This window comes from Phyllostomus hastatus, unplaced genomic scaffold, assembly GCF_019186645.2.
Source record: "Phyllostomus hastatus isolate PE091 unplaced genomic scaffold, TTU_PhHast_1.1 phas_contig_40, whole genome shotgun sequence".
Classification (NCBI taxonomy): Eukaryota; Metazoa; Chordata; class Mammalia; order Chiroptera; family Phyllostomidae; genus Phyllostomus; species Phyllostomus hastatus.
Genome location: NW_025333872.1, coordinates 87,298,709 through 87,322,969, shown reverse-complemented (window position 1 = coordinate 87,322,969; position 24,261 = coordinate 87,298,709). Strand labels below are relative to the sequence as shown.

Below are 24,261 nucleotides of genomic sequence, written 5' to 3'. Positions count from 1 at the left end.
TCCACGTTTCCATGCTTGTGGTTCTATTTTGTTGATTAGTTTATTTTGCTCATTAGATTCTTCTCATAGCTGAGACCATATGGTATTTTTAAAATTTTTCCATGACCAAACATAATGTTCTAAGAGCTTAAAATATATACTCTGAATTGAATCAGTATTAAGATTACCACTGGTTCATAATTGACCAAAACTATATACAGATTTTACAAATAATTATTAAAAAGTAAAATTTGATTGAAAATGCATATGTTACTGAAATGAACAGGCCTGTGCTGTTTAACCACTTAATATGTCTGTAACTGAATTTTACTTATTTCAGTTTTATTCCTGTTTTTCATTTTAATAAACATTTTAGTAAAACATTTTAATAAACATATTCCTGTCTATTCGTTTAATAAATAAGCTGGTAAACTTTGTTGACATAAATTAGCAGATGGGAACTGAAGCAGTTATATTATTGCGACATCACTCACTCTTTTAATGTCTTTCTAAATCCTGTAGTGATCCTGATTCCTTGAATAACTTGAACTCCTGCACTTGGGCTGAAAGCAAAAAACCAAACCCCCTGACCTGCAGTGAGACGTGTGACCTTCAACAGTCACGTGCTTTCCCAGCACCAGTCTTCTGAATTCTCCCGTTAGCAGGTGGAGGGATTGACACCAGCAGAGTAAATTCAGGTAACAAACACTCTTTGCCAAGTGTGGGCCGGGCACGGAGGGAGGACTGGTGGGAAAGGAGCACCCGTGTGACAAGTTCTCAGGGAGATCGACTTTAGGAAGAAATAATCAGGCAGCTGACTATTGAGAATGTGACCCTCTCCAACAACCCTCATTCAATTCCCCCTGGAGAGTCTGTGCGTGTGGTACCCAAAGGTATACAAAACCCTATTTAAGATGCCGCAGAACTTGACACCTGCTATTTGGTGCTAATTCACAGACTTACTCGTGCCTGTCCCTTGCATGGTCCCTTTCAAAAGGTAAAGATCAGCATGAATGTACTATAAAATATTTAAACAAAGTGTCATCCAATGGATAGGACTTGAATATTTACCATTTTGTGTACTAAAAATGCGCCTGTGCATCTGTGCACAGGCGTGTGTACACATGTGTGCATGAGTGTGTGGGTCCACCTTCTGTTGTTTCCATTTATCTACTTCATTGACACTTGAAAAATACATTAGACTCTTAATATACATGTCCTCTTATTCCAAACACACAAAAATTGATCATTTTTTAATTCATATAAATTCAGGTGAAATTAAAAGATATGGAAAGAAATATAACTTCCAGTTTATATAACCCATGTCATAACTGATCTCACAATATCCTTCATTTTCTATGATTTTTTAAAAATTCCTCATATGTCTTTGTGAGATCATGTACCCAAGAATGCCTCAAATATGGCAAGACTAACAACAGTTGGCTGAATTGGTGAAAGGGGTCAACAATAATAAGTTTAAAAGTTGTAGAAAAGCCAGTAAAACAAATTCCTCATTGACAATCGGAAGGATGCTAGATGTATTATTTTAAAGGTCAGCTAGGAGGTCAGCTGTGAAGGCATTCCGAATATGTTTACTGGGACCGTCTCCCTTGGAGGAAGATTCTGGCCCAGCCTCAGCTGCCAGCGCTCAGGTCTTGCTGATCAGGAAAAACGCAGCGAGTCCAGGAGGCTCTCATCCAAGGCGAGGCCTCCGCTGGCCCAGCAGCTCCCAGCAGCCTGCCCGGGGAAGGGGGATGAGCCAGAACCTTGCTCCTGCTGCTTAGTCATCCACCCTCCGCAGCGCGCAAATTCCCAGCCACGCTGAATTTCTACACCTCAGCACTATACATCAGTCGACCCACTGCTCTCCCATTGCTGCCAAAAAGAAAGCTGAAGAAACTGATACTTGAGGGAAACAACAGGGCCGTGTTCGATGCCCACTTTCCGAACACATAAACCCACTGAAACGCAGACACCCAAACTGGAACAGCTCAGCTTCCAGGGAAATGCCATCGCTGAGCTGTGATTGGATACTGTGCTTTTTACTTGCATAAAGGGCCCGTGTCTGGCCCAGCCTCATGAAAACAGGTCATTTTCAGGGGTCAGGGGGAGGGGGGACAGAAAGAAAGAACCACTGCAGAAGATACTGTCCATTATAAGGTCCAGTGGATTTCTCCTGTCATTTGGGGGTAGGAAAAGACAGGCTGCCCTTTCCCAGTGAACAGGTATGCTTCTCACATCAGGTAAGGACGACACGGCACATTTCACTCCCCTTTTGCTTTGGCATTTATTTCATGTGCAGCTACAAAACCTCTCTACTCCAGACGCATGTCACAATTACCGTAATAAAACATACATCCCCCAGGAAGGGCCTGACCCGGGGCAAGTTCAGACAAGCTCACTCAGGGCATGGAGCAGCCACCTGGGGTTTTGTTTTCCCCCTCACCTCCTCTCTCAAAAGGTGTCCTGAAATCCAAGTGGGCAAAGAGTCATTTCAAAGATTACCTACCCTCCTAGTGCAATCTTAGCACAGTTCCACTTTTTTTTTTTTTTTGATGCTTTTTACCCTGCTCCTCCTGCTGTGTTTTAACAAAATTGAGGATTTAGGAACCTGTTTCTGGTTAAAATCAAAACAGAGTAATTACACCATTTTGTTTCAAACCTCCCAGAGCAGGTGGCAGCCCAGGTAGGCTGGAAGTCTTCCAGCAGGGGGATGGGAGGACGGAGCTGCCCTGGGAAACGCCACACTCAGAACGCACGATCGGCAGCCCCAGCCCACGGGACTTGAGTAAGACGTAAGTGAAGGCACTTCTAAAGAGCCTTCCCTAAAGCAACAGCAAACAAAAACCCTGCAATACTCAGTAAACAGTGTTTCTAAAGCAGCAAGACATTATAGCCTAAATGCCAACTTAATCTATGACAAAATGGCATGATCGAAGTTACTGAAATAAATGAACATTGATTCAAGATAATGGCATAGCCCATCCCAATAAAAACGCAGTGGGGATTTCTCTTCCCATGTTAGCTAATCAGAAAAAAAAAAACAACCCATCAGCCTGGAGCATGTTATCATAGGAAAATGTCAGCAAGGAGGCAAACTGATGTGCCTATGTTATCCTAAAGAATAGCCTGATAAGAGTGAAGTTGATTTTCCTATCAAACTTGCTTTATCAAGATGAAAACGACTTGGAGAGTTCTCGGTAAAAGAGTTAGAAAAACGCTTCAGTACTTCAGAGATAATAAGCTTCCATCAGGCAAGGGATGGATAAAAAGGAAAAGGAGGCCTGGACTAGGTGCGGAAGTCCTCTCTCCACCCCCACTCCCCACCGCTCACCAGCTGAGCAGCTCAGAGCCCTTCACACACCTCTGGACTCAGGTTCCGCAGCTGCAAAGTGAGCTTAACATCCACCTCTCCGGAGAGCAAAGAATCAAGGGTGACAGCACGTGAGCAAGCACTTCGTGAGCCCGAACACGCTGCTTGAATCTGAGGACTATTTCCGACACCTGCTTAGGCCCTTTGATGGCTTTCTGTTCCCAGACCTATCTTCATGAACAACAAGCCTGTGGGCTGAAAATGTTCGGTGGTCTCCCCATTACAGGCCAGTTCCTTCACAGCCCACCCTTTACCTTAGGAGCCCCCCTTGCAACAGGCCCCCCACCCTTCCCTCTCTCTTGCCACAATCTCTCACCAGCCGCTTTGCAGTGCTTGGTGTACCCAAAGGTGCCACCGTTTTGCCCACTGGCTTGCCTTTGCAAGTGCTATTCCTGCTGTTTGGAATAACTTGCTCCCACATCTCTGGCCAGCAAACTTCTATGTATGCTTCAGTACCCAGCTCAGGGGTCACCTCTTCCATGAAGCCCTCTTGTTTTCCTCTGATTTCTTCCTCTTCTGTGCTCCCCAACGCATGTGGATGAATCTCTAGTATCACAAATGTATGCATGAAAATAATGAATGTATATAGAGATTAGACTAGCAACTCTTGTGAGAACCTTTATGTGTTCCGCACACTCTATTTTTTAAAAAATACTTAACAATTAAAATGTTATCAAATGATGACAGGGTACATGTTTTAGGACTTTTAATCATTAAGCTATTCTTCACAACTTAAAGTGAAGCAGTCAGAGGTCTTAAGATACATACAACATCTTTTGTCCTTTAGGAGAATAAGGAAAAGAATAAAAATATCCAATGGAATAACATATAATTTCATTACCTTAGGAGGTTCTTCCGACAAAAAGCTGTGACAGAAGGGGCAGGAATAAGCACAACAAATAACCCCTTTAGTGAAAGCCTCGAGGCAGAGTTTTGATGGCCTTTTGTTTGTTGATACAACACACACACACACACACACACACACACACACCCCACAGTAAGTAACATCCCTTTGGCTCCTACACCCTGGAGTAGCACCTGCTCTAGCCAGGCTGCTGCCTGGATAATTACAATGAAGATGTGTATTAGCAGATACACATAAATGCAAATGTCACAGTGTTCCAGGCAGCAGAGCACCAGATAGCATTCTCTTTATAATGTGGTGGTGGTTGTTCTAGTACTGAAAGAGTCCCTCTAAAGTTCCAAGGGAGACTCAGAGAGGTGAAGTGAATTACCCAAGGTCACACAGCTGCATGGTGGCCATGCCAGGATTCAAACAGAGGACTTCTGATGTGAAGCCCAGTGCTCTGTTATACTGCACTGCCCCTTGTAATATTAAACATCTTGTTAAGGACAAATTCACAGGAGAAATGTGATTTCATAAAAGAAAACATAGACCATATGGTTGACCTATAAATGTCTGTGTTTTCAAATTGTGGTGCCCTGAATATTGCAAGCTTTAAAAAGAATAACAGCCCACAAGAACTGAACAACTTATCATCAGGCTGCTTATAAAAATAGTGTTAAACTGAATGCTGTCCCCATTACCGAGATGCCGTGAAGGGCTGAGGGCTGCTAGAGCCAGGCTGTCCTGAAGGAGCTCGCCCATCACTCCCCAGCTAAGGTTTTTAGCCCAGCTGAGAAGGGTGCATGTGACTGTTGAGAAGGGTGGCAGGTGGTGGGGTGGGGGATGGGAAGGGCGCTGGCTCATTTTTTGCCTGAGACCCAGTAGGAATCTAAGAGGCAGAGACCTGCACTTGGGCAGCAGGCAGGGCGAGCGAGGAGAGTGGAGCGCGGAGACTGGTCGTGTCCGCCTGGTGGCCTGGGAGCCACGCACGACTCAATGCGCTGGCGCACGAAGTTCTCTCCAGACAAAATGGCAGGAGGCTGGGAGCTGGGGGCTGGGGGCTGGGGGGCCCCTGCAAAGCACAGCTGGGAGGGCAGCAAAAGACGAGGCCCAGGCCTAGCAGCATCTAGCACAAGTACAGTCAGTCAGCCCTCCGTATCGCGAGATGCGGAGCCCCTGGTTATGGAGGGCAGGCTAAGAGACCTGAGCATCCGAGGATTTTGGTAACCAGATGTCTTGACGCCAATCCCCCATGGATACCAAGGACCATGGACACTGTAATATGGAACGGTCCCAGGGGCCTCAGAAGCCCTCCTATCCGTGCAAGTTTAGGATTAAATGGTAAACGGAGGTTACAAATCCTCTAAAAAGAGTTAAGCTCAAGTCAATTCATTGTGACTTTTGAAGAATGAATGTACTACTAAAGAATGATATGATGACTTTGTCTCCAGCTACACTTGTAATTTACATCAAAATAAAAATTAAAAGGATTTTAAAACTAAATGAAAAAATAAAACAACAAAAGAATGAGAAGAAAATATAAAGATTATGCACTTCATATCAGGATACATGCCCTTTCTAAGCCCAATAGCAAAGAAAAAATAATAAATGGAGAAAGTTCATTAGTGCACAGGAAAAAAGATAGTGATTTTTAAAAACCTAAAGGGCAATTAAAAACAGGGAGATTATTATTTGCATATATGGTGAAGGGCAAACACTCATCTCTAAAGAACTCTTGTAGTTGATAAGAGAAGGAACACATCTATAGGGGGAAAAGGGAAAGAGCAAAGCTATAATTCAAAAAAGATGTCTTATAAACTTACTTACAAACATCGTCAAATTGCTCAATTTCACTAATATTCAAACAAATGCAAATTAGAGCATAAGAATATTATTTTTTACCAATCGAATGGATGAGGAGTTTTATAAGACTGTGTCCAGTGCTTATAAGGGTATGAGCACAAACAGGCTATAGCCTGCTGGTGAAATACACCAAAAATAAGGCAATTTGTGCTAAAAGCAATTTAAAAATGGGTACATACTTTAACCCAGCAATTCTAAGTCTAGGAATTTATCCCAGGGAAGCAGAGAAGTATGCAAAAATTTGATAATGTTCATCACAGCTTTATCTCAAACCATTAAAAACTGAAACAGGGCTAAAAATAAAAAAAAGTTTTGCGAAAGGAATTATTATACTTTCACAAGCTACTCTGCCACCAGGAAAACCAATGTAAAAAAACACACCAAGACATGGAGCCACGTTTGCGACACTGCCAAGTGCAGGAAGGAACCGTGTAACCAAACCAGCGCAGCTGTGATAAAGGAATCAACATGCTTTTACTCTCTTCGTGCGCTTTTCTCTGTTTCCAAGCTTTCTCCAATGATCGGGTAGTAACGGGTTTCATTGTTTCTTAAAATAGTGCTTTTAAAGTATTATACAAAGTCATTCTAATTATTTGCTCTGTTTGTGTCCAATCATTTTCTCTGGCCATAAGAAAACTTTACCTGGAGCATTTGGATAGTAGGGACACTTGGCAATGAATCCTGATACTATGACTCAACATCAAACTTTAATTTTTTTTAATTATCAAATTTTAAACAGTGCGAGAATCTTCAGGAACTATTTGAAGAAACTTTACACCCAAGACCAATTGTTTTACTTCTTATGCTGACTAATGAACTTGACATTAGATCAAAATGTATACGTTCCCAAATCTCCAAACAGCCTGCATGCATTTCAATGCTGTGGACTGCAGAAACTAATAAAAACAGGCACTTCTAAACCTGAATCAGACAGGTATGTGATTATTGCTTAAGAAAAATCTAACGTTCTTAAATTCAAATGGTCAAATTGGTGAGTGAAAATTCTGTTAAAAAGAAATTTATAAAGTGTTTCGTGGCACAGATCTTTAACGAGCTAGGCTGAACCCTGACCCATTTGTTTGTTCATACATACTAATGGCTTCCCGGGAATGGCGCCGTGTGGACCCTTGCTGCTGGAAGTGTGGCCCTCCAACTGAGGCGCTGCTAGCACCTGGGAGCTTGTAGAAAATACAGAATCTCAGGACCCCCCATCTCAGAACCACCCCACGAACATCCACAGTTCAGCAAATCCCCTGGTGATCAGAATGCACATTCAAGTTTGAGATGAGCTGGCATAGGGAAGCTGAAGGCTGAAGTGTTGTACGTCACAGCCAAAGAGAAGCTTACAGACGTAAGTCACACTGTCTCCAGCACCCAGCACATGCCTGGATTTGAGGAGCACTGGTAGAAGGAATGAACTCAAATAGATGGAGGAGAGGACAGAGGGGATGCCCACCAAGCACACTTGAGGGAGGGCATATGAAAGCAATAGGAAAACATATGTTCCCTGAGCCTCTACGTCTCCTTGATGTGAAACTTCAATGAAGTGTAAGCCTTGTGGGCAAGACGTACTCTAAAATTAACAAAAAGCCGCCTATCATTCCCACAAGACAGCCAGGACTAATCTGGTGTAAGGGGGCTATATTTTGAAAGAGCAATGCAACATGCCATAAAAGAAACAAAGCACAAAGACTGAAGCCCACCCAGAAACCAAAGAATGTTCTAGCATGTTTTCCCTACTAAGCTAAGGAGCACACCTAACAATACGCCTACGCACACACTCACTAGGCCAGAGGGCAGGTCAGAGAGTGAACCATTGTTAATTATCAGGACACAAGCACAGAGAACCCGCTGACCTCTCCCCCACCACAAGAAACAGGAGAGCAAACCCAAGAACACTTGAACAAAGTTTGTCCAAATGCATTTGCAAAATTCACTGTCAAGCTAGAAAACGGTGAGACTCAGAATATTTTCCCTAAGTGGTAGCTCTAGAGATCCTTTGTCTAGGTGAAAAGGGCAATAAAAAGACACAGGTTGCAGATGCTAACAGATATTTCCTCCTCCCTCCCTTTAATTTCTGGGAACTGCTTCACCTCGCAGCAGGACTGGAAGAACATAACCACAAACACTGCAGACTCCTTAAGGCCTTGGATCTCTGCTGGGCGAGCAAACAAGAGCCACCTTCGGAGCTGGGAAAAACACAGGCAAAGAAAATAATACAGTCTCCATCCTGTCGTCTGCTGAAGCAGAATAAAGACACTGCGCCATTTAGTTTTTGTGTTTATGTAGCTTTCCGGAACCACTTCCTCCGTGTTCACCTCCGTGTGTGCTCCGCAGACCTCAGCTAGAGAGCAGCTTCCGTAGACCGGACCTGGAGGGCACACAGCACCTTTGCAGCAGTAACCAGTGTGAACCCCACACTGCTGCAACGGCATCACACCCCGAGGTCACGTCCACATTCCACGCCTCTGTGCAGGTCTTCCACACAGGGACTCCCCACTCAGCCCGCTAAGAGGGGACCGCGATCCCGAGGACAGTCTGGTGAGACTGGAGACGCAGGTGTGCCCAGGCCCCAGCTGCTCGGACAACTCGCCTTCCTCAGCCTCGCCTCGGCCTCTCTGCCAACTGCCACGTCGTTTTCTTCATCACTCTGGTAAAAGTAACTTCCTCTTGAGGTGACTAAATCTGTCCATGATTGTACACATTTTTGGGCACATCCTTGGATGAATCTTGACACTTCAGCAGAACGAATTCACAAGAAATCTGCAGTCCCGTTTCTGGAAAGCTCCAGCCATGCTTTCTCGTGTATTGAGAAAATACTTCCAGGCAACATAAGATGCTGCAGTCTAAGCACCACGTCAGTTCCTTCTTTCCCGTGCTTCTTGCCAACTCAGCCAAGTCTCAGGGATGGAGGGAAGCAGGGGAGAGGGCAAAGGACCCTCTGCTTGCTGGCTGTGGTTCCCGGTGTCCAGAAGGGCATCTCCATTGGCAGACGGCCCAACACAAGTGTGGCCCCAACATCTCAGTGAAACTTTTTTTAGGTCCTGAAACCTGGGTCTACCTCCCCCCCACCCCCCACCGCCCCGTCATAACTACAGGACAGTGGTGGATGTGGCAGTCATTCTCAAAAGAAGACAGTTCTCGCCCTGGCTGGCATAGCTCAGTGGATTGAGCGTGGGCTGCGAACCAAAGTGTAGCAGGTTCCATTCCCAGTCAGGGCACATGCCTGGGTTGCAGGCCATGACGCCCCATCAACCGCACATTGATGTTTCTCTCTCTCTCTCTCTCTCTCTCTCTCTCTCTCTCTCTCTGTCTCCCTCCATTCCCTCTCTAAAAATAAATAAATAAAATAAAATAAAATAAAAGAAGACAGTTCCCAAGACAGTCACTTCTGGTAGCAACTCCTCTCCATGAAGTAGGCTGTCCAACAAAAGGAACTGGCAAATCTCTCAGTTCTTCGGGCCAGTGAAGGACCATATTGACAGAGCAAAATGACAAGATGCACAAGGGAATGAACATCATTTCCTCTTTTCACATGCTTATTGGCCCTTCGAGCTTCCTCTTCTGTGAATTGCCTGCTCATATCCTCTGCCCATTTAGCTCGTGAATTCTCTTTTTCTTATGGGTTTATTGATCTACCTGCATATTAATCCCACTTCCTAGAGAAACATTTGTCCCCCCAATCTTGGCATTTTTTGCTTTGTTTATGGGGTACTATTGTTCAGAAGGTTTCCCTTCAATGTTGTTTTTTCTTGGTTGTTTTATGCTTTCTGCATCTGAAAGTGACTTCAGATGAGGAACTGGAAAATAGACCTATTTGTCTGGACAAGATTTATGTGTTTGGGGGAAGGGGGGTACAAATGACAATCATCATCATATCTTCAATTCTTTGAAAGAGGAAGAAATCCAATAGACTATTCTACATAGTTCCCAGAAGAAGAATTAGCAGAAGTAGCTGGAAGCTACAGGGAAGTAGCTCACCCCACGGTAACGAATCCCCTCAGCCAGTGGATCTGTCCATCACGGAACAGGAGGACCAGCGGCAGGCAGCTGGGTGGAGGTTGTGAGAATCCTCTTTGAACAACACAAGCTACTTAATCCTATTTGCTTTCCTTCTTTCTTCCTACCACCCTGGTAGACTCTGGATTCTGGAAAGCCATATCTTAGTCTGCCTCCTCTCTCTCTCTCTCTCTCTCTCTCTCTCTCTCTCTCTCTCTCTCTCTCTCTCTCTCTCTCTCCCCTTCCCCCTCCCCCTTTCACTCTGCCTTGCTAAAGATTTTCCCCACAATTTCTAGAGCATTCATTCTCCCATGAATGACAGGATAGGCCAGGGCAAACTGGTGTTTTTAGGGGAAAAAACAATTATGATTAAAACTTTGAAAACATTGAACTAAAATATTTTTGCACATTCAGCTTGTCTTAGTCACTTGATTCTTACAATCTTTCAAACAAGCATTTGGCTCCAAAAGAAAGAGCCTTACATTTTCATTTGCTACAGTGAAGTTGTTTCTTATCTCTTTCAATGCATGATTTTAAGAGGGGATGGACCCATGGAGAGCATCTAACTTAGTGATGCTGAAGACAAAAAGAGGCACCAGCCCTTGCGATTGCCTATGAAAATCACCTAGAAAACTTCTTTAAAGGACCCCCAAACCAACCCACCCTCCCTTTCCTGGTACTGGGACGTATTCCCAGATGAACCATCAGGGCCACGTAGAAATATCACTGCTCATGGGGTTCCTAGGGAAGAAAAACAACAGAGCATCCCAGACATAATGAAACTTCTTCATTTTAGAGATTCAGAAACTTAAGCCTAGGAGGCTCGTGTGACATAACAGCACTGACCACTGAGTTCTTGGGCACTTGCTCCAGACCCAGGTCCAGTGCCTCTGCCATCATCACCCTGCACGCTCTGCCTGACAGTTCTCCTACCCCAGCGGGAAGGCATTCGTGCCAAGTAGCCTTCATGTCAAAGCAGGAAGTTCTGTGCTGGGATTGCAAGGTCATGGTTTCCCTAGACAAAATTTAACTTTCTCTTCAATAACGTAAAATCACTTTTGCTTTCGACTTCTCAAGGGACTGGTGACCAGCTGCAATGGCTGGTCATGGCCTTGTAGCTCTCACTTGCCCCAACACCCATCAGAGATTGAGCAGGTCAAAGCGACACGAAGAAGCAGAAATGGAAAACAGGAGCAAGTTCACCAGCCTCTTGACAAAGACAGGATCTACTGCTTTGGTTCATGGCTGTTGCCCTGACCTCCTGTGGAAGCAGAGAAAAGAAAGTGTCCTTACTACTGGGTGTGGTACGTCCATTGTAAGTGGCCGTTCTTGAAGCTGTCACAGTGTGTGCCCAGCATTAAATTGTTTGAAAAGGTGCGATTTTTGGATCCCTCGTCCAGCCCTAGAACAGCTGGTGACCCCAGACAGTAAGCTGCACCCCACCCCCTCTGCACAACTATTTCTGTTTTGGGAATGCAGAGGAGGAAAAGTGTGTATAAATTCAAAATGGAAGAAAGTAGGCTGGGTAAAGAATGTGTTTTTTCAAGACTGTTTCCAGGAAGCAGAAGAAAGGATAAGAAGCAGGAAGATTTGTGTGTGTATAGTTAATGGGGCAAATGACAGGAGTTTGTTAGCTGTTGAAGAGCCTTTGCCAATCTGAGGGTGCAGGTGACAAGATAAACCACAAACTACTAGTTTAGTAATTTCATCTTTCTTGGTTACCATGGTCCTCTCAATAGAAGTCAAGCCACAATGAATTTGCATACTCTACTAGCATGTGTGTTTGTATGAGTATGTACGCACGTGTGTGCGCATGAGCACAAGTTTATGTGTGCCAGAAGAAGAGGGAGTCTGAGAGAGGCAAAGAATAAAGTGAGGAAAGGGACACTTGTTGAATTCAGATGCTGGGCCCTGAGTTAGAGAGGTGCTATGTAAATAGCAATTATTAATCCCACTGTATAGATCAAAACACCCATGGTTCAGAGGAATCAAAAAACTGGCACAAATATTCACAGCGGGTGAGTGGTAACACAATGATTCACACTGAGATCACTGCTCTAAAGTGTACTTTCTCTAATTTCTGATGCTTCTGGCCCACAGAAGGCCTTCAATGAATATTTGATGAATGATTTTTGAACAAAGGAATTTATGTTTCAGAATACTTTCATTTTTATTTTCATCAAGGCTATGAAAGTCATGCTCACTGAACTTGAAGAATATCAGTGGTGTTCCCAGAAATGCAGTATGGTTGAATGTAAATGGTTATTTAAATCATCTATTAATGAATGGAGAAAGAATTACTTAAAGTCATGGCTTAAGGTTATTTCAATATCTTTCATCAAAATAGGGTGACTGGGTTTGTGCACTGAGCCCTAATTATACAGTCTGCCACTTTGCAATTCTAGGTTAAAATCCGTGCAGCTGATGTGGCAAAAACCACATCATCTTATGGTCTCCCCTGCTTAAAGACTCAAAGTCATGCTGGAAATGTACTAGCTAATTTAACACAAGTCGTTACCCAGGGAAGACACTGACCTAAAGAGAGACATAAACTGCTGTCCTGCACACTCCCCAAACAGCTGGCCTGGGGTTCAAGAAAATGACAAGAAACAAGAATTTTGCATTCTGTTTGTACACAGCCAAAGCTCTAGAGTGACCTCAGATGTTCTTAATTACAGCGAGAGCCCTGCAAACACACTTCAAAATCCCTACAGGTCAGAGGTGGACCATGATCCCTGTGCACAGGAGGCAATGTTTAAAAAACTGTATGTCACGGTGCTTTTAATGCCTCTGCTTGGAGCACACCCTGCAAACAGCCTGGAAGAGATGGGCTGTAGACATCCACTGAGTGTGAGTCTTTCCTGGCACCCCTCTCCACGTTGTCTGCTTAAAACAGTGATCAAACAAAGCAGGCGAAGGAACCGTAACGAAGAACAGTCTGCCTAGTGAATGCTCTACTGAATCCACAGACCCTTCCTGCAGGCCTGTGCAGAGCGCCCTGGATAGGGGTCAGAGGACAGATGGAAGGCACTGAATAAGCTTCCTTTTTTCAAGGAGCTTGCCCTCAAATTATCACAGTACAAGGTAGAATGTCAAAACTTCAGAAGTGATCGTGAAAGAAATGCCACAGCAGTTCAGAGATCGTCAATGGAACTTTAGCTTCCTAAGACCATCCACACAGAAGCAACAGCAGAAGCAAAGGCGGGAGAGAAAAATGAGCCGGCGGCTATCTTGGGAAAATGCAGACAGGTGATATAAAACTGGAGACAGCCCAAGTGGTATGGCACATCCTCAATGCTACACAGCTAATGTGGCTCCCTGGTAATTATTAATATGAGACTGGTACAAATTATTCAAATTGAAGCTATACCAAGAAGCATGGAACCGGCTGTCCTTACTTTAAAGCTTCCCACTTTGACACTATATATTTTTAAAACCTACTAAAAAAGTTCTAACACTTTTGGAAAACATTTCTTCCTAACGTCTGTAAGTTATTTTACTTCAGAGAAACAGAGATAGGAAATATTGTCCTTATATATTTGTCCTGTATGCTAAACCACAAACAACGTGAATACAAAATGAATTGTGTATGGATTCCAGTTTTATGAGAACACTCACGATCCTCGGTAGCCTTGTCGTACTTCGTATAAAAAATATAATGCACCCAAATGTTTCCCGCTGCTGAGCTCATCAGCTCCATTCTCACGAGCAAATACAGAGACAGATACTCCCATCCACTGCACCGTAATCTGTTGTTCAAAATTGGCCGTGCTTATATTCCGCATCCAAGTCGCAGGAATCTTTGTGACATCAAAGTGCTAGCTATCCATAAATTATCATATGTTAGAGCTAAATGCAGAGAGCCAAAGCGTTTACCATTCGAAGTACTGTAAAAAAGACCCCCCCCTCCCAGCTGCTTTCAGTGAGGTCCTTGCTTTCAATCAATTGTTAGGAATTTACTTAGGTTTTACTATATCATCCTAGACACTGTCCTTAGCACTTTGAAAATGACTAAAGCATAAAATGAAGTTCTTGTGCTTTGAGAGGTGCATACCTGTGACACTGAGAACGATGCATAACAGTGTTGTGTTTCCACCTGTGTCATCAGTTGCAACCTCAAAATAAGTAGTAAAATTGTATATCTGATAAGAGCCTCGTATCTAGAATATATAAAGAACACTTAAAACAAACAAAAATAGACAACCACCCAACTCAAAAATGGGCAAAGAATGCGAATAGACACTTTTCCAAAGAAGATACACGAATGGTCGACAAGCACACCGGAAGGTGGTCAGCATAACCAACCACTGGGGGAGCACAAAACAGAACCACAGTGAGATACCAGCTCACACCCACTGGGATGGCTGGGATCAAAATAATGGAAAATAGCCAGTGTCGGCGAGGATGTGAAGAAGCTGGGACACTCACGCACTGCTGGTGGGGATGTGCAGTGGGGCAGCCACCGTGCACAGCAGCTCAGCGGCTCTTCGGGAAGTTAAACACAGTATTATCATATGACCCAGCAATTCCACTGCTAGGTATATACCCAAAAGGACAGGAAATGGGTGTTCAAACAAAAACTTGTACATAAATGTTGCTAACAGCACTATTTACAATAGACAAAAGGTGGAAATATCCATCAAGGGATGAATAAACAAAATTCATACAATGGAATAGTATCCACCCATGAAAACAATAAAGTGAGGATACCCGCTGCAACATGGGTGGATGAACCTTGAAAACAAAACGCTAAGTGAATGATGCAAATCCCAGAAGACCCCATGTTCTGTGATTCCATTTCTATGAAATGTCCAGAATAGGCAAATCTTTGGAGACAGAAAGCCGATAGTAACCCCTTAAGGGCAGAATGGGGAAGGGGGAAGAAGAAATAGTGAGTTAGCCAAAGGGTATCGGGTTTCTCTTTGTGGTGATGAAATACTCTAAAGCTCACTATAGCAATGGTTGCACTGACCTGTGACTACACCGAAAACAACTATTAAAAATTATTAAGCTATTGAAACTTTAAATGGGTGAACTGCATGGTCTGCAAATTATATATCAAGCTGCTAAACCATGAGCAGCATATACTGAAGTGTGCTTCATTTTGGCATTTTCTTGCACAATAATTGCTACACTCTTCACTTTTGCAAAGAATTTTGGGTGAAATATTCGTGTTTCTGTCCCCATTTCTGATAAAGAAAGGGGTCTGTGTTTATCACTGTTTACTTAAAGTTGAGTTTCTACAATAAAAATATAGGTAGGGCAAAGTGTATTTGTTGTTAAGTCTTACTTTGTTCCAAAACAAATTCGCAAGTTATAACTCTTAATAATTTTAGTGGCTACAGTTCATCAAATAAGATGCCTTATCGTTGCCCATCACTGTACCTTTGAGTATTACTGCAGGGCAAGCTACGGTGTCTGCTCCCGCGGCTTCCCGCTGGGGAAGCAAAAGATACTCTTTCTCTTGGGACTCAAAACACTTGACCACTTTTATTCTGGTTTCTCAAATACAAAACCAACTAGTGTTTTTAAGCCTGGCTTGATGACAGGGAATTTGAAGAAAGCCAGTATCCAGATAATACATATTTATATGTATTTTTAAACAATTCCTACTAAGACTAGTCTACATTAAAAATAGTTTACAAGGCAGAATGCATTTCACCATTCATTCTGTGTGTTTATGGAACAGACTGCCACAGTCAAATTCTACTTTCTATTCTTCCTCTAATACAGCGCTACTGTGTCCCCATCCAACCCTATAAAACAAATTTTCAGCTATGAACAAGAATGTCATTTTCTTTTTATGTCAACAATTTCAATTGATAACATCGTATTTTATGCAGTCACTTCCTAGATTGCTGTCTAGATCCTAGAGCACTATATTTAATCCATACGCGAGGTGCAGAAGAAAAACTAAATTTGGCTTATAAGGTTTAGAGAAACTACTGTGTAACAGATCTGGATGTTTATTTTCATATTTTTAAAAAAAAATTTAAAGATTTTATTTACTTATTTTTAGAGAGGAAAGGGAGGGAGATAGAGAGAGAGAGAGAAACATCAATGTGCGGTTGCTGGGGGTCATGGCCTGCAACCCAGGCATGTACCCAGACTGGGAATCGAACCTGTGACACCTTGGTTCGCAGCCCGCACTCAATCCACTGAGCTACGCCAGCCAGGTATTTTCATATTTTTCTTTAAATTCATTTAAACTTAGAAAATTCTAAATCTGATAGTTATATGTTTCTAGAGAGCACGTGATATCAGCAATTCTGGGAACTAGAGAAGTATATCCCCATTTAAAGTAGTATAAATTAAAAATAGGAAGGAAACCATATTAACTTGAGATCGATCCAACAAACGCAGTTCCCATAAAGGCTAAATCACAAATCCAAGGCTTGATGATAAATCATTAGAGTTTGCTGGTTGTATAAGATCAGTAGTAAGCCATCTGGCTTTTTCAGTTTACATCAGTGCAGTGAGTGTCATTCCAAGTTTTTGATATTTCCACAGATCATAAGTAATGAGGCTACTGGCAGAGGCTAAAACATAACCTAATTTCTAGGGGAGATTTTAGTTTTTGGTTTGTTTTCCATAGCAAATCAAAGTCTGAATGCTGCTTAAAAAAAAATCATTTCACCGAATTGAAAAGACCATGGTCTCCAAGTACAGCGATTTGCTGTAGTCGTCTAACTATCCCTGGTTTTTGTTCGTGTTCTCCTCTCTCCACCCGTTTCAAGGAGGGAAAGAGTCAGGACAACAGTTACCCCTGAATAATTTTCCTTTCCCTAACTTGCTTTCCAACTTTTGAATGTGTTGCAGCAGAAAGTATCTTAAAGGAGAACAGACTTTGCCTTCCCCCAAAATGACTAGAGAGGAACTGTCTGACCCTGGCTCCTGTAGGAAGAAAAAGCATCATTATTCGCTCCTCTCCCTCTCTTCCTCGCACTGTACTTACTGGTTGCCCTGCTTCACCCCAACTTCAGAATGCCTAGAGCCAGCTGGGACTGCAGCTGTTGGCTGGTCCTTTCCTTGAAACAATGGGGCTTAAGCAGCTAAGAAGATGCATTTTTAAAAGTTGACATTTAGCCTTGGCTGGGTAGCTCAGTTAGTTAAGGCATCATCTCAATACACCAAGGTTTCAGGGTCAACACCCAGCACACACAAGAATCAACCAATGAATGCATAACTAAGTGGAACAAACAAATAAATCTCTCTCTCTCCCCCAACCCTATCTCTAAAATCAACCAATTAAAAATATTTCAAAAGTTAATTAAAAAAATGAAACCACGTGCAGCACCTTTGAAATAATTTATAAATCTCTCGTCTCGCTCATCTCTCCTTTCAAATATACAGGAAGCTGCCTGAAAGCCTAAAAGCAATAGCTTACTCTAGAGCAACAGTTCTTGAACTTGAGCAGGCATTGCAATCACCTGGAAGAACTGCTGAAGCACAGATTGCTGAGTCCCACACCCAAGCTCTGTCATTCTGCGGGTATGGGATGAGACCTGAGAATGTGCATGTGTAGCAAGCTCCCAGGTGATACGGATGCTGCAGGCCCAGGGGCCACACTGAGAAGCACTAGCCCAGACAAAGAACAATTGCTAAAGAAAGAGAGAAAGCTCAAGAATTTATGATTCCAATTTATATCCCCTCCAGCTGTGTGGCTCTGGGGTGTCGAGTTCCCTAGCACATGGAGGCGGCAGCATCTTGGAGATGAATACAGGAAGGCGGAGTTTGAATAGACCTGCTGCTTGAATTCTTTTGCTTCTGTTGGTCCCTCAAGACACTTAGTAAAAATATCAAGTAAAGGAAAGTGAAATTATGCAAATAAACATGGCCATTTTTTGCCAGTCAGTTCTTCAGATTCCCACTTGCATTTTGGCTATATTTCCATTTTATCTCTTAAACTGCTCAGTGCTACACAGTGAGTCCTGACTCAGATTCGGGTTCAGGTCTTGCATTTTGTGTTGTGTGTCTTTTAGCAAGTCAGGGAACCTCTCTGCCTTTACTTCTCCCATATAAAAAAATGGGAATAGCAGTAGAACCTACCTATAATATTACTGTGCTGAGACAATTTCATCCTGCTTGTGCATGGACTGGCACATAAACCATAACGCAGTTTTTCTCATGAGTGGTCCTGTCTCTTGGCTTTCCTATGAGAACAGTCAATATTCAATATATTAAGTACACTACCGAGCTGATACACTAGGATCAGTCATTACTTCAACAAATAGCTATCAAGTAACTATGTGTCAGATGCATAATATTATACAAGTATATTAAAATAATATCCTGTCAAGAAAAATGTTTGTTATAAATGTTATTTTGATTTGGAAAATTGTGTCTTTACATGAACTTATATTTAACAAAAATATTTACCTCCAAAACTGGCTCACTAGGAAAACTGAGGGGATGTGTTTACTAACAGCAAATTTTGTTTTTACAGACGCTAAAACACTAGAATGGAGGATTCAAGGGGAAACTAATTCTACAGATACGTTGACCTTAGATTATTAAGGGTATATTTTAGACCCTCTTTAGGACCACAAGCCCACTTTGCCCCAAAATCCTTATATTTGTATAACAAAACAACAGGGACCAAATTTGGCCAAGGGCATCCTATTTTCAGTTCACAGTGATGTCATTTTTTGTAACGGATCACGTCAGTCAGAAATTTAATGATCAGTGTGTAATAAGAGCAATGTGTAATCCTTCCGTTCCTCCTGCTTCCCTGAGAGGATACTGTGCATTCACCCTTCTACCAATGGAGCCCAAACGTATGAGGTGTCATTTTTTGAAATACATAATGAATGCACTAAATTCTGGATACCACATGTATCTGACTTTTCAGATAATTAATGGGGTAGATACTGAAGTTTCTTCATCTTACCTTAATGATGCCTTTGTTCTTCCTTCCTCCCAGATTTGTTCACCCCCAAGAAGAGTATCAAAACCACAACATTTCAGGAGCCGAGTGGAGGTGGGAGACAACCTAGTCCAGCCCAATTCTATCTAAAACACCTGAGGCCCACAACACTGGAGTACCCTGCCCAAAACCAAGTGCTCTTGAGCACACTACACACAAATCTCTTCCTTCCCCATCCCCTGTATGTTCCCTACAGCACCGGCCTCCATATTTTGCTGAAATGAAACTTGTCCAAAGAATTCATTACCAGATTTTGTGGAGCAGGACCCCTGAGCTTCAAAAGCAATCACTTTCCCCAAGCCACATAACAGTGATCATTGGTGGTGCTAAAACATAGTTACCTTTGTGGCACTAGCAGGTGTCTGAGAGCTGGGGAAGCTATGAGACTCCAAAATACAGAACTCAGGGAAAGAAGAGATTTGACTCTCTAGAAAAAGTGCATATTAACCCAAATCTTCTTAAAAACCAGATGCTTAAGATCGCACTTTGGAAATCTACTTGGACAATATTTTCCTTTAATTTTCCCTAAAGCGTCTTACAAAACCATAATTCCCCAAAGTTTCTACAGAAATAGAAGCGCTACTTTTAAAATCTGAGCTTCTCTACATGGAAAGAACATTATTTGATCTGAGTTTACATTTCAAAAAGCTCTAGCACGTGTCACTTTGCTGAAGTGGTTTTTTTCCTTTGAAAACGGGACTTGGGTGGGTAAGTGTGGCAGCCTGCAGCCTGCCGGAGTCTTTTGGCCCATTATGGTTCCAGCGCTTTAGCGGTTTCTCTTTGCGCACCCGCTCGCGTCAGTCAGATGCCGGATGTTTGCCGGTGGCTTTGGTTTTATCACCTTGCACGTCTGCAAGAAGCTGGAGCCCTCCCAGCATCTCCCTTCTTCCTCACAGGACCTCTTCTGGCCACAGACTTGTGGGAGATTTGCAACCTGCCTCGGCCAGGGCGCGCGAGCCAGCGTAGCACCTGGGACCTGGGTGTGCAGGCACCGCTAGCTTCCGGCGCCGGACACACAGCTGCAGGTCACGCCCTCTCTCTGAAGCCGCTGTTTTCTTTCTGCACAACCCCTTCCTTACCTCTGCTAAAAATAGTCAGCCTTGCTCCTAAAAAAACAAGCACGACCCCCCACAAAAGTTCGGACTTGAAACACACAGAGCGCAGAGGACCGTGGGGTCAAGACAGGCGACGCTGCCGGTCAACCTGACTGGTGTCCTGGGACATCCCCAGACCCGCCACCCAGAGCGCTCCCCATGTCCAGCTCTCTGCGGGGCACCGGGTGAGCAGGGGCTGCCAAAGGTCAAGCCAGCTCAGGGACAGTACAGAACCTGAAAACTGTCTCTGGGTCACCCAGACCAACAGAAGGGGAATTTAGGGACAAAATTTGCAGAACCCACCATTGGAGAGGAGCTAAACCCACCCGCACAACCCTGAGCGCTGGACAGGGCAGTACGACGCCTCTCTCCACACCGGCAGGACTGAATATACACCCACTCGCACACACCCACAAACACACGCCTGCACTCCGCCCAGACGGGGTGGCGGAGGCGGGGAAGGTATGCAGTGCCCCGCCCTTGGGTACCTGTCCGGCTGGTCGACCCAGGCAGACAGCCACGTGGGAGGGAGCAGGCGCCCCGGGCTGCTGCACGGACGCGAGCGTCCCACTTGGGAAGCCTCGCAGCAGCCGGCAGGCGGGTGGGGGAAGCACCCAAAGTCCCAGGTGCACCTTTTGCCCACCACCCCCCGGCACAACTTCTGGCGGCCGGCGTCCCCCTCGTGCCTGCCTCCCTTCCTTACCCAAATACTGTCGCAGGTCGAGCAGGAAGCGAGGAGGTCCCCCGCTGAGCTGATAGAAGAGGGAACCCAGGCAGAAGACCAGTAGGGTGGCCATGCAGAAACCGTAGTCCCGGAGGGAGAAGCGCAGGAAAGGCAGCTGGGAGACCCGGCGCTTCCAGCTGCCCAGGCCAGGAGCAGCGCCCCCCAGAGGGGCCCCATGGGGCCAGGGATCTGCGCCGCCGCCGGGATGCTGCTGCTTCTTCTTCATCGCCTGCTCCGCCGCCTCGCACAGTCTGCCCGTGCCAGGAAAAGGTCACCCATCCGCCTGCAAGCAGGAGAGCCCGCCGGCCGTCTGCACATGGGCAGGGCCGCGGAGGGCAGCCTGGGTGGGGGCGGGGAGGGGCCGAAGTTGCCGGGCTCAGGAGACTTTCCTCGGCATGGTCCCCGCCGCGGCGGCCCGAGCGGCCGAGGTGCCTGGCCCCGGCTTGGGGGCGCTGCCCGCGCCCTGCCCGCTAGCGCCCCCGCGCCCCGCGTCCCGCGGCGCCTCGGGCTCGCTCGCGGCCGCCGGGGCTCGCCTCCAGCGCCAGCGTGGACCCCCCGGCTTTGTGTCTGTCGGTCTCGGCGTGTTTTGTCCCGGTTTAGGCTCCTCTAAAAAACGGCAGGGAGGAACAGGAGGCGGACACCAGCCCCTCGCTCCACCTCCTTGACAGGGGTTTTCCTCCTTCTCCTCCCCTTTCCCCCTCCGGCTCTCCGCAACCCTCTCCCCTCCTTCTTCCCTCCCTCTCCCCGCTCGGGTCTCCGGGTTTCTCTCCGGTGTCACATTACTGCCTCTGCCCGGGGAGGGGCGGGGTGCACGGCGATTATTCGCAACAAGGAAGAAAGTTTCTGGGTGTTTTTTTTTTCCTTCCCCGTTTTTCTACAATCTGGCCTCAGTTCCTGCGCCACCAGCGACCTCTTGGGGGCCCCGCTGACTTCCCTCTCGTAAACAGTCACCGGCAGGAAGAAGCACGACTTCTTTTCCTATGTGTGTGTGTATATATATATATATATATCTTTTTTTTTTTTTTTCATTTCAGAAACTTGATTCTCCTTCGGTATCCCGAGCTTTTCACAAAAGACCAATAAAAAACATCCTGGGATAGAGATTCAAGACTTTACTGAGATGGTAAAAGAGCAAGTGGAGTAAATCAGAATTCAACACGCCCCATAGGCCAGGCTCTCGACCGACTCGGGGAGGAGAAACAGAGCTTCCTTCCTGCTCACCCCTCGTGCTGCAGCTACTCATCCGCGGAATGAGGGGTACAGAGCGGACTCAAGGAGGTCATGCTGCTGGCAGATACGAGGGGAAAGAGCCCCTGCATCCCCGTGTCAGCGAGGCCTCTCTTCCCTCCAAGGGAACCTCCTGGACAAAAAGGCTGCATCAAACACAGGATGGGCGATGAAGGAAAGGGCTGCTCTCATCAGCCACACTGTCAGTGAGAACAATTTATTGCTATGCACAGAAGCTGTATCACCTGAGACTTAAGCGACTTGTCCAGGGTCACAGAGTTACTAGGAATCCGGCTGGGAGCTGCCCTGACCCCTGTTTGATCCTCAACCTTACTATACCAACCACTGCCCAGTACTGTCACCCAGCCAGGGCCCTTTTCTCCTCATAATTTGCATGGTGATTGGAAGATGAGATATCACTCATTCAGCCCAGGCCACAGTGAGAAACGGGAAACCTCCATTCCTGGTGCCTGTCATCTCTGGCTCCCTACTCAGTCTGTGTGGTACAGTCCCAGAACTGACACCAGAATAAAGGGACAACCAGGAGCCAGTGACCACGATGGCTCTGTGACTGTCCTGAAAACCTTTATAAAGTTAGGTAGCTAAAAAATGTTCTATGAGGCCCTGGCTGGCGTAGCTCAGTGGATTGAGCGCGGGCTGCGAACCAAAGTGTCATAGGTTCGATTCCCAGTCAGGGTACATGCCTGGGTTGCAGGCCATGACCCCCAGCAACCGCACATTGATGTTTCTCTCTCTCTATCTCCCTCCCTTCCCTCTCTAAAAATAAATAAATAAAATCTTTTAAAAATTTTCTATGGAAAATGAGGGGATTAAGATCCTGAGGTCAAGAGCTTACAATTTAAGTAAGACAAAAGTTGGTTGAACCCAAATGCATGCATGAGTGTCCCTGGTTCCTGATCTGAAAGCAGAGGAGGGACATATCGATCATAAGGAGCAGGGACTTATAAATGAAGTGGTGGTGCACACACAAGTTCACACGTGCACACACACACACAGTCTTCTCTCCAGTTTTCTGTGGCTCCAGGCCGCTTTCTCGGGGATGATAGGAAGGCGGCGTGGGGCCTGGAGACAAAGGAAGCCTCTTTGTCCTGTCGCAGGAAATCCTAGATAGAGTATTAATGATTTGTTTCACATTTATTGCATGAATCCGAGGCTCAGTTAGATTAATACACACATTGTCGAGATGTGAATGCCCTGGAGAGATTTAAGCCAATCAGTCATTTGCATTAATGTGAGTCAGCACACTGAGTGGCCAGAAGAGGCTCTCCGTTAATAATTTTTGAGTTAATCAAGAGGGACGAGGATAGGGAAGGAGCAAAGCAATTTCCATGATATTTCAAAACCACCTTTGACAAATTGGACTTGGACCTAAGGCCTGGCCCCATCATGTGAATGTTTTTCATTAGAAAATGCACAAGATGCGCTGTGCTCACGAGGTTCACCCCATGTCTGGATACTCCTCTCCCAGAATGCACTGAGAAACCCCCCATTCTTTCTCCCAAGGACAGAGATCTAAACAACAATGAAGTTATAACAGGAAGAGAGGAAATAAACATCCCCTCTCCCCCCCCAAAAAAGGCACTGGCCTGTGTAGCTCAGTTGCTTGGGCATCATCCTACAAACTGAAAGTTCTCGAGTTCGACTCCAGGCCAAGGCACAGGCCTGCTCGGAGGGTTCGGTCCCAGCAGGGGCACGTACAAGAGGCAACCAATCGATGTTTCTCTGTCACATCGATGTTTCTCCCCCTCTTTCCCTCCCGTTCCCTCTTTCTAGAATCAATAAAAAATAATTTTTAAAAAGTAAGTATGGGAATGAAAGTTACTTTTTAAAGAGTGAATAGTTAGGAAAGCACAAGGGGGCAAGCTGAAACTCAGAAGAAACAAGTTATGATGAAAAATTTTAGAGGGAAGAAAAGGTTAGATTTTAAAAATTTTTTAATGGACTAGTTGCCAAAAAGAAAAGAAAAGAAAAAAAAACGTATGGAAGAAAAAAAGAAGGATATCCATTCAAATACAAAGGAGTTTCACATGGGAAAAAAAAAAAGCTTTGTATTTTCACCCAATAAAAACTTAGATGTTCAGATAAAACTTAATTTTTTAAAGTCCTGTAAATGTCCCTTCAAAAAAACACCTTTTAATTTAAAGTACTTGTGCTGATGAATGGTATATTTGTTCAAACCAGTTAATAAGTTTACTGATTATAGTAATT

The 24,261-nt window shown here is 44.7% G+C and overlaps 1 protein-coding gene across 2 annotated transcripts in view; it reads right to left on the bottom strand.

Moving 5' to 3' along the window:
- The window catches only part of UST (uronyl 2-sulfotransferase), a 266,361-nt gene extending 244,804 nt beyond the window's left edge, over positions 1-21,557 (bottom strand). For both annotated transcript variants that reach the window (XM_045843854.1, XM_045843853.1), the window contains exon 1: positions 20,785-21,557. In XM_045843854.1, the coding sequence (XP_045699810.1) occupies positions 20,785-21,031 (247 nt within the window). In that variant the 5' untranslated portion in view covers positions 21,032-21,557. The remainder of the gene's footprint in view (positions 1-20,784) is intronic.
- Positions 21,558-24,261: the final 2,704 nt, after the last annotated feature.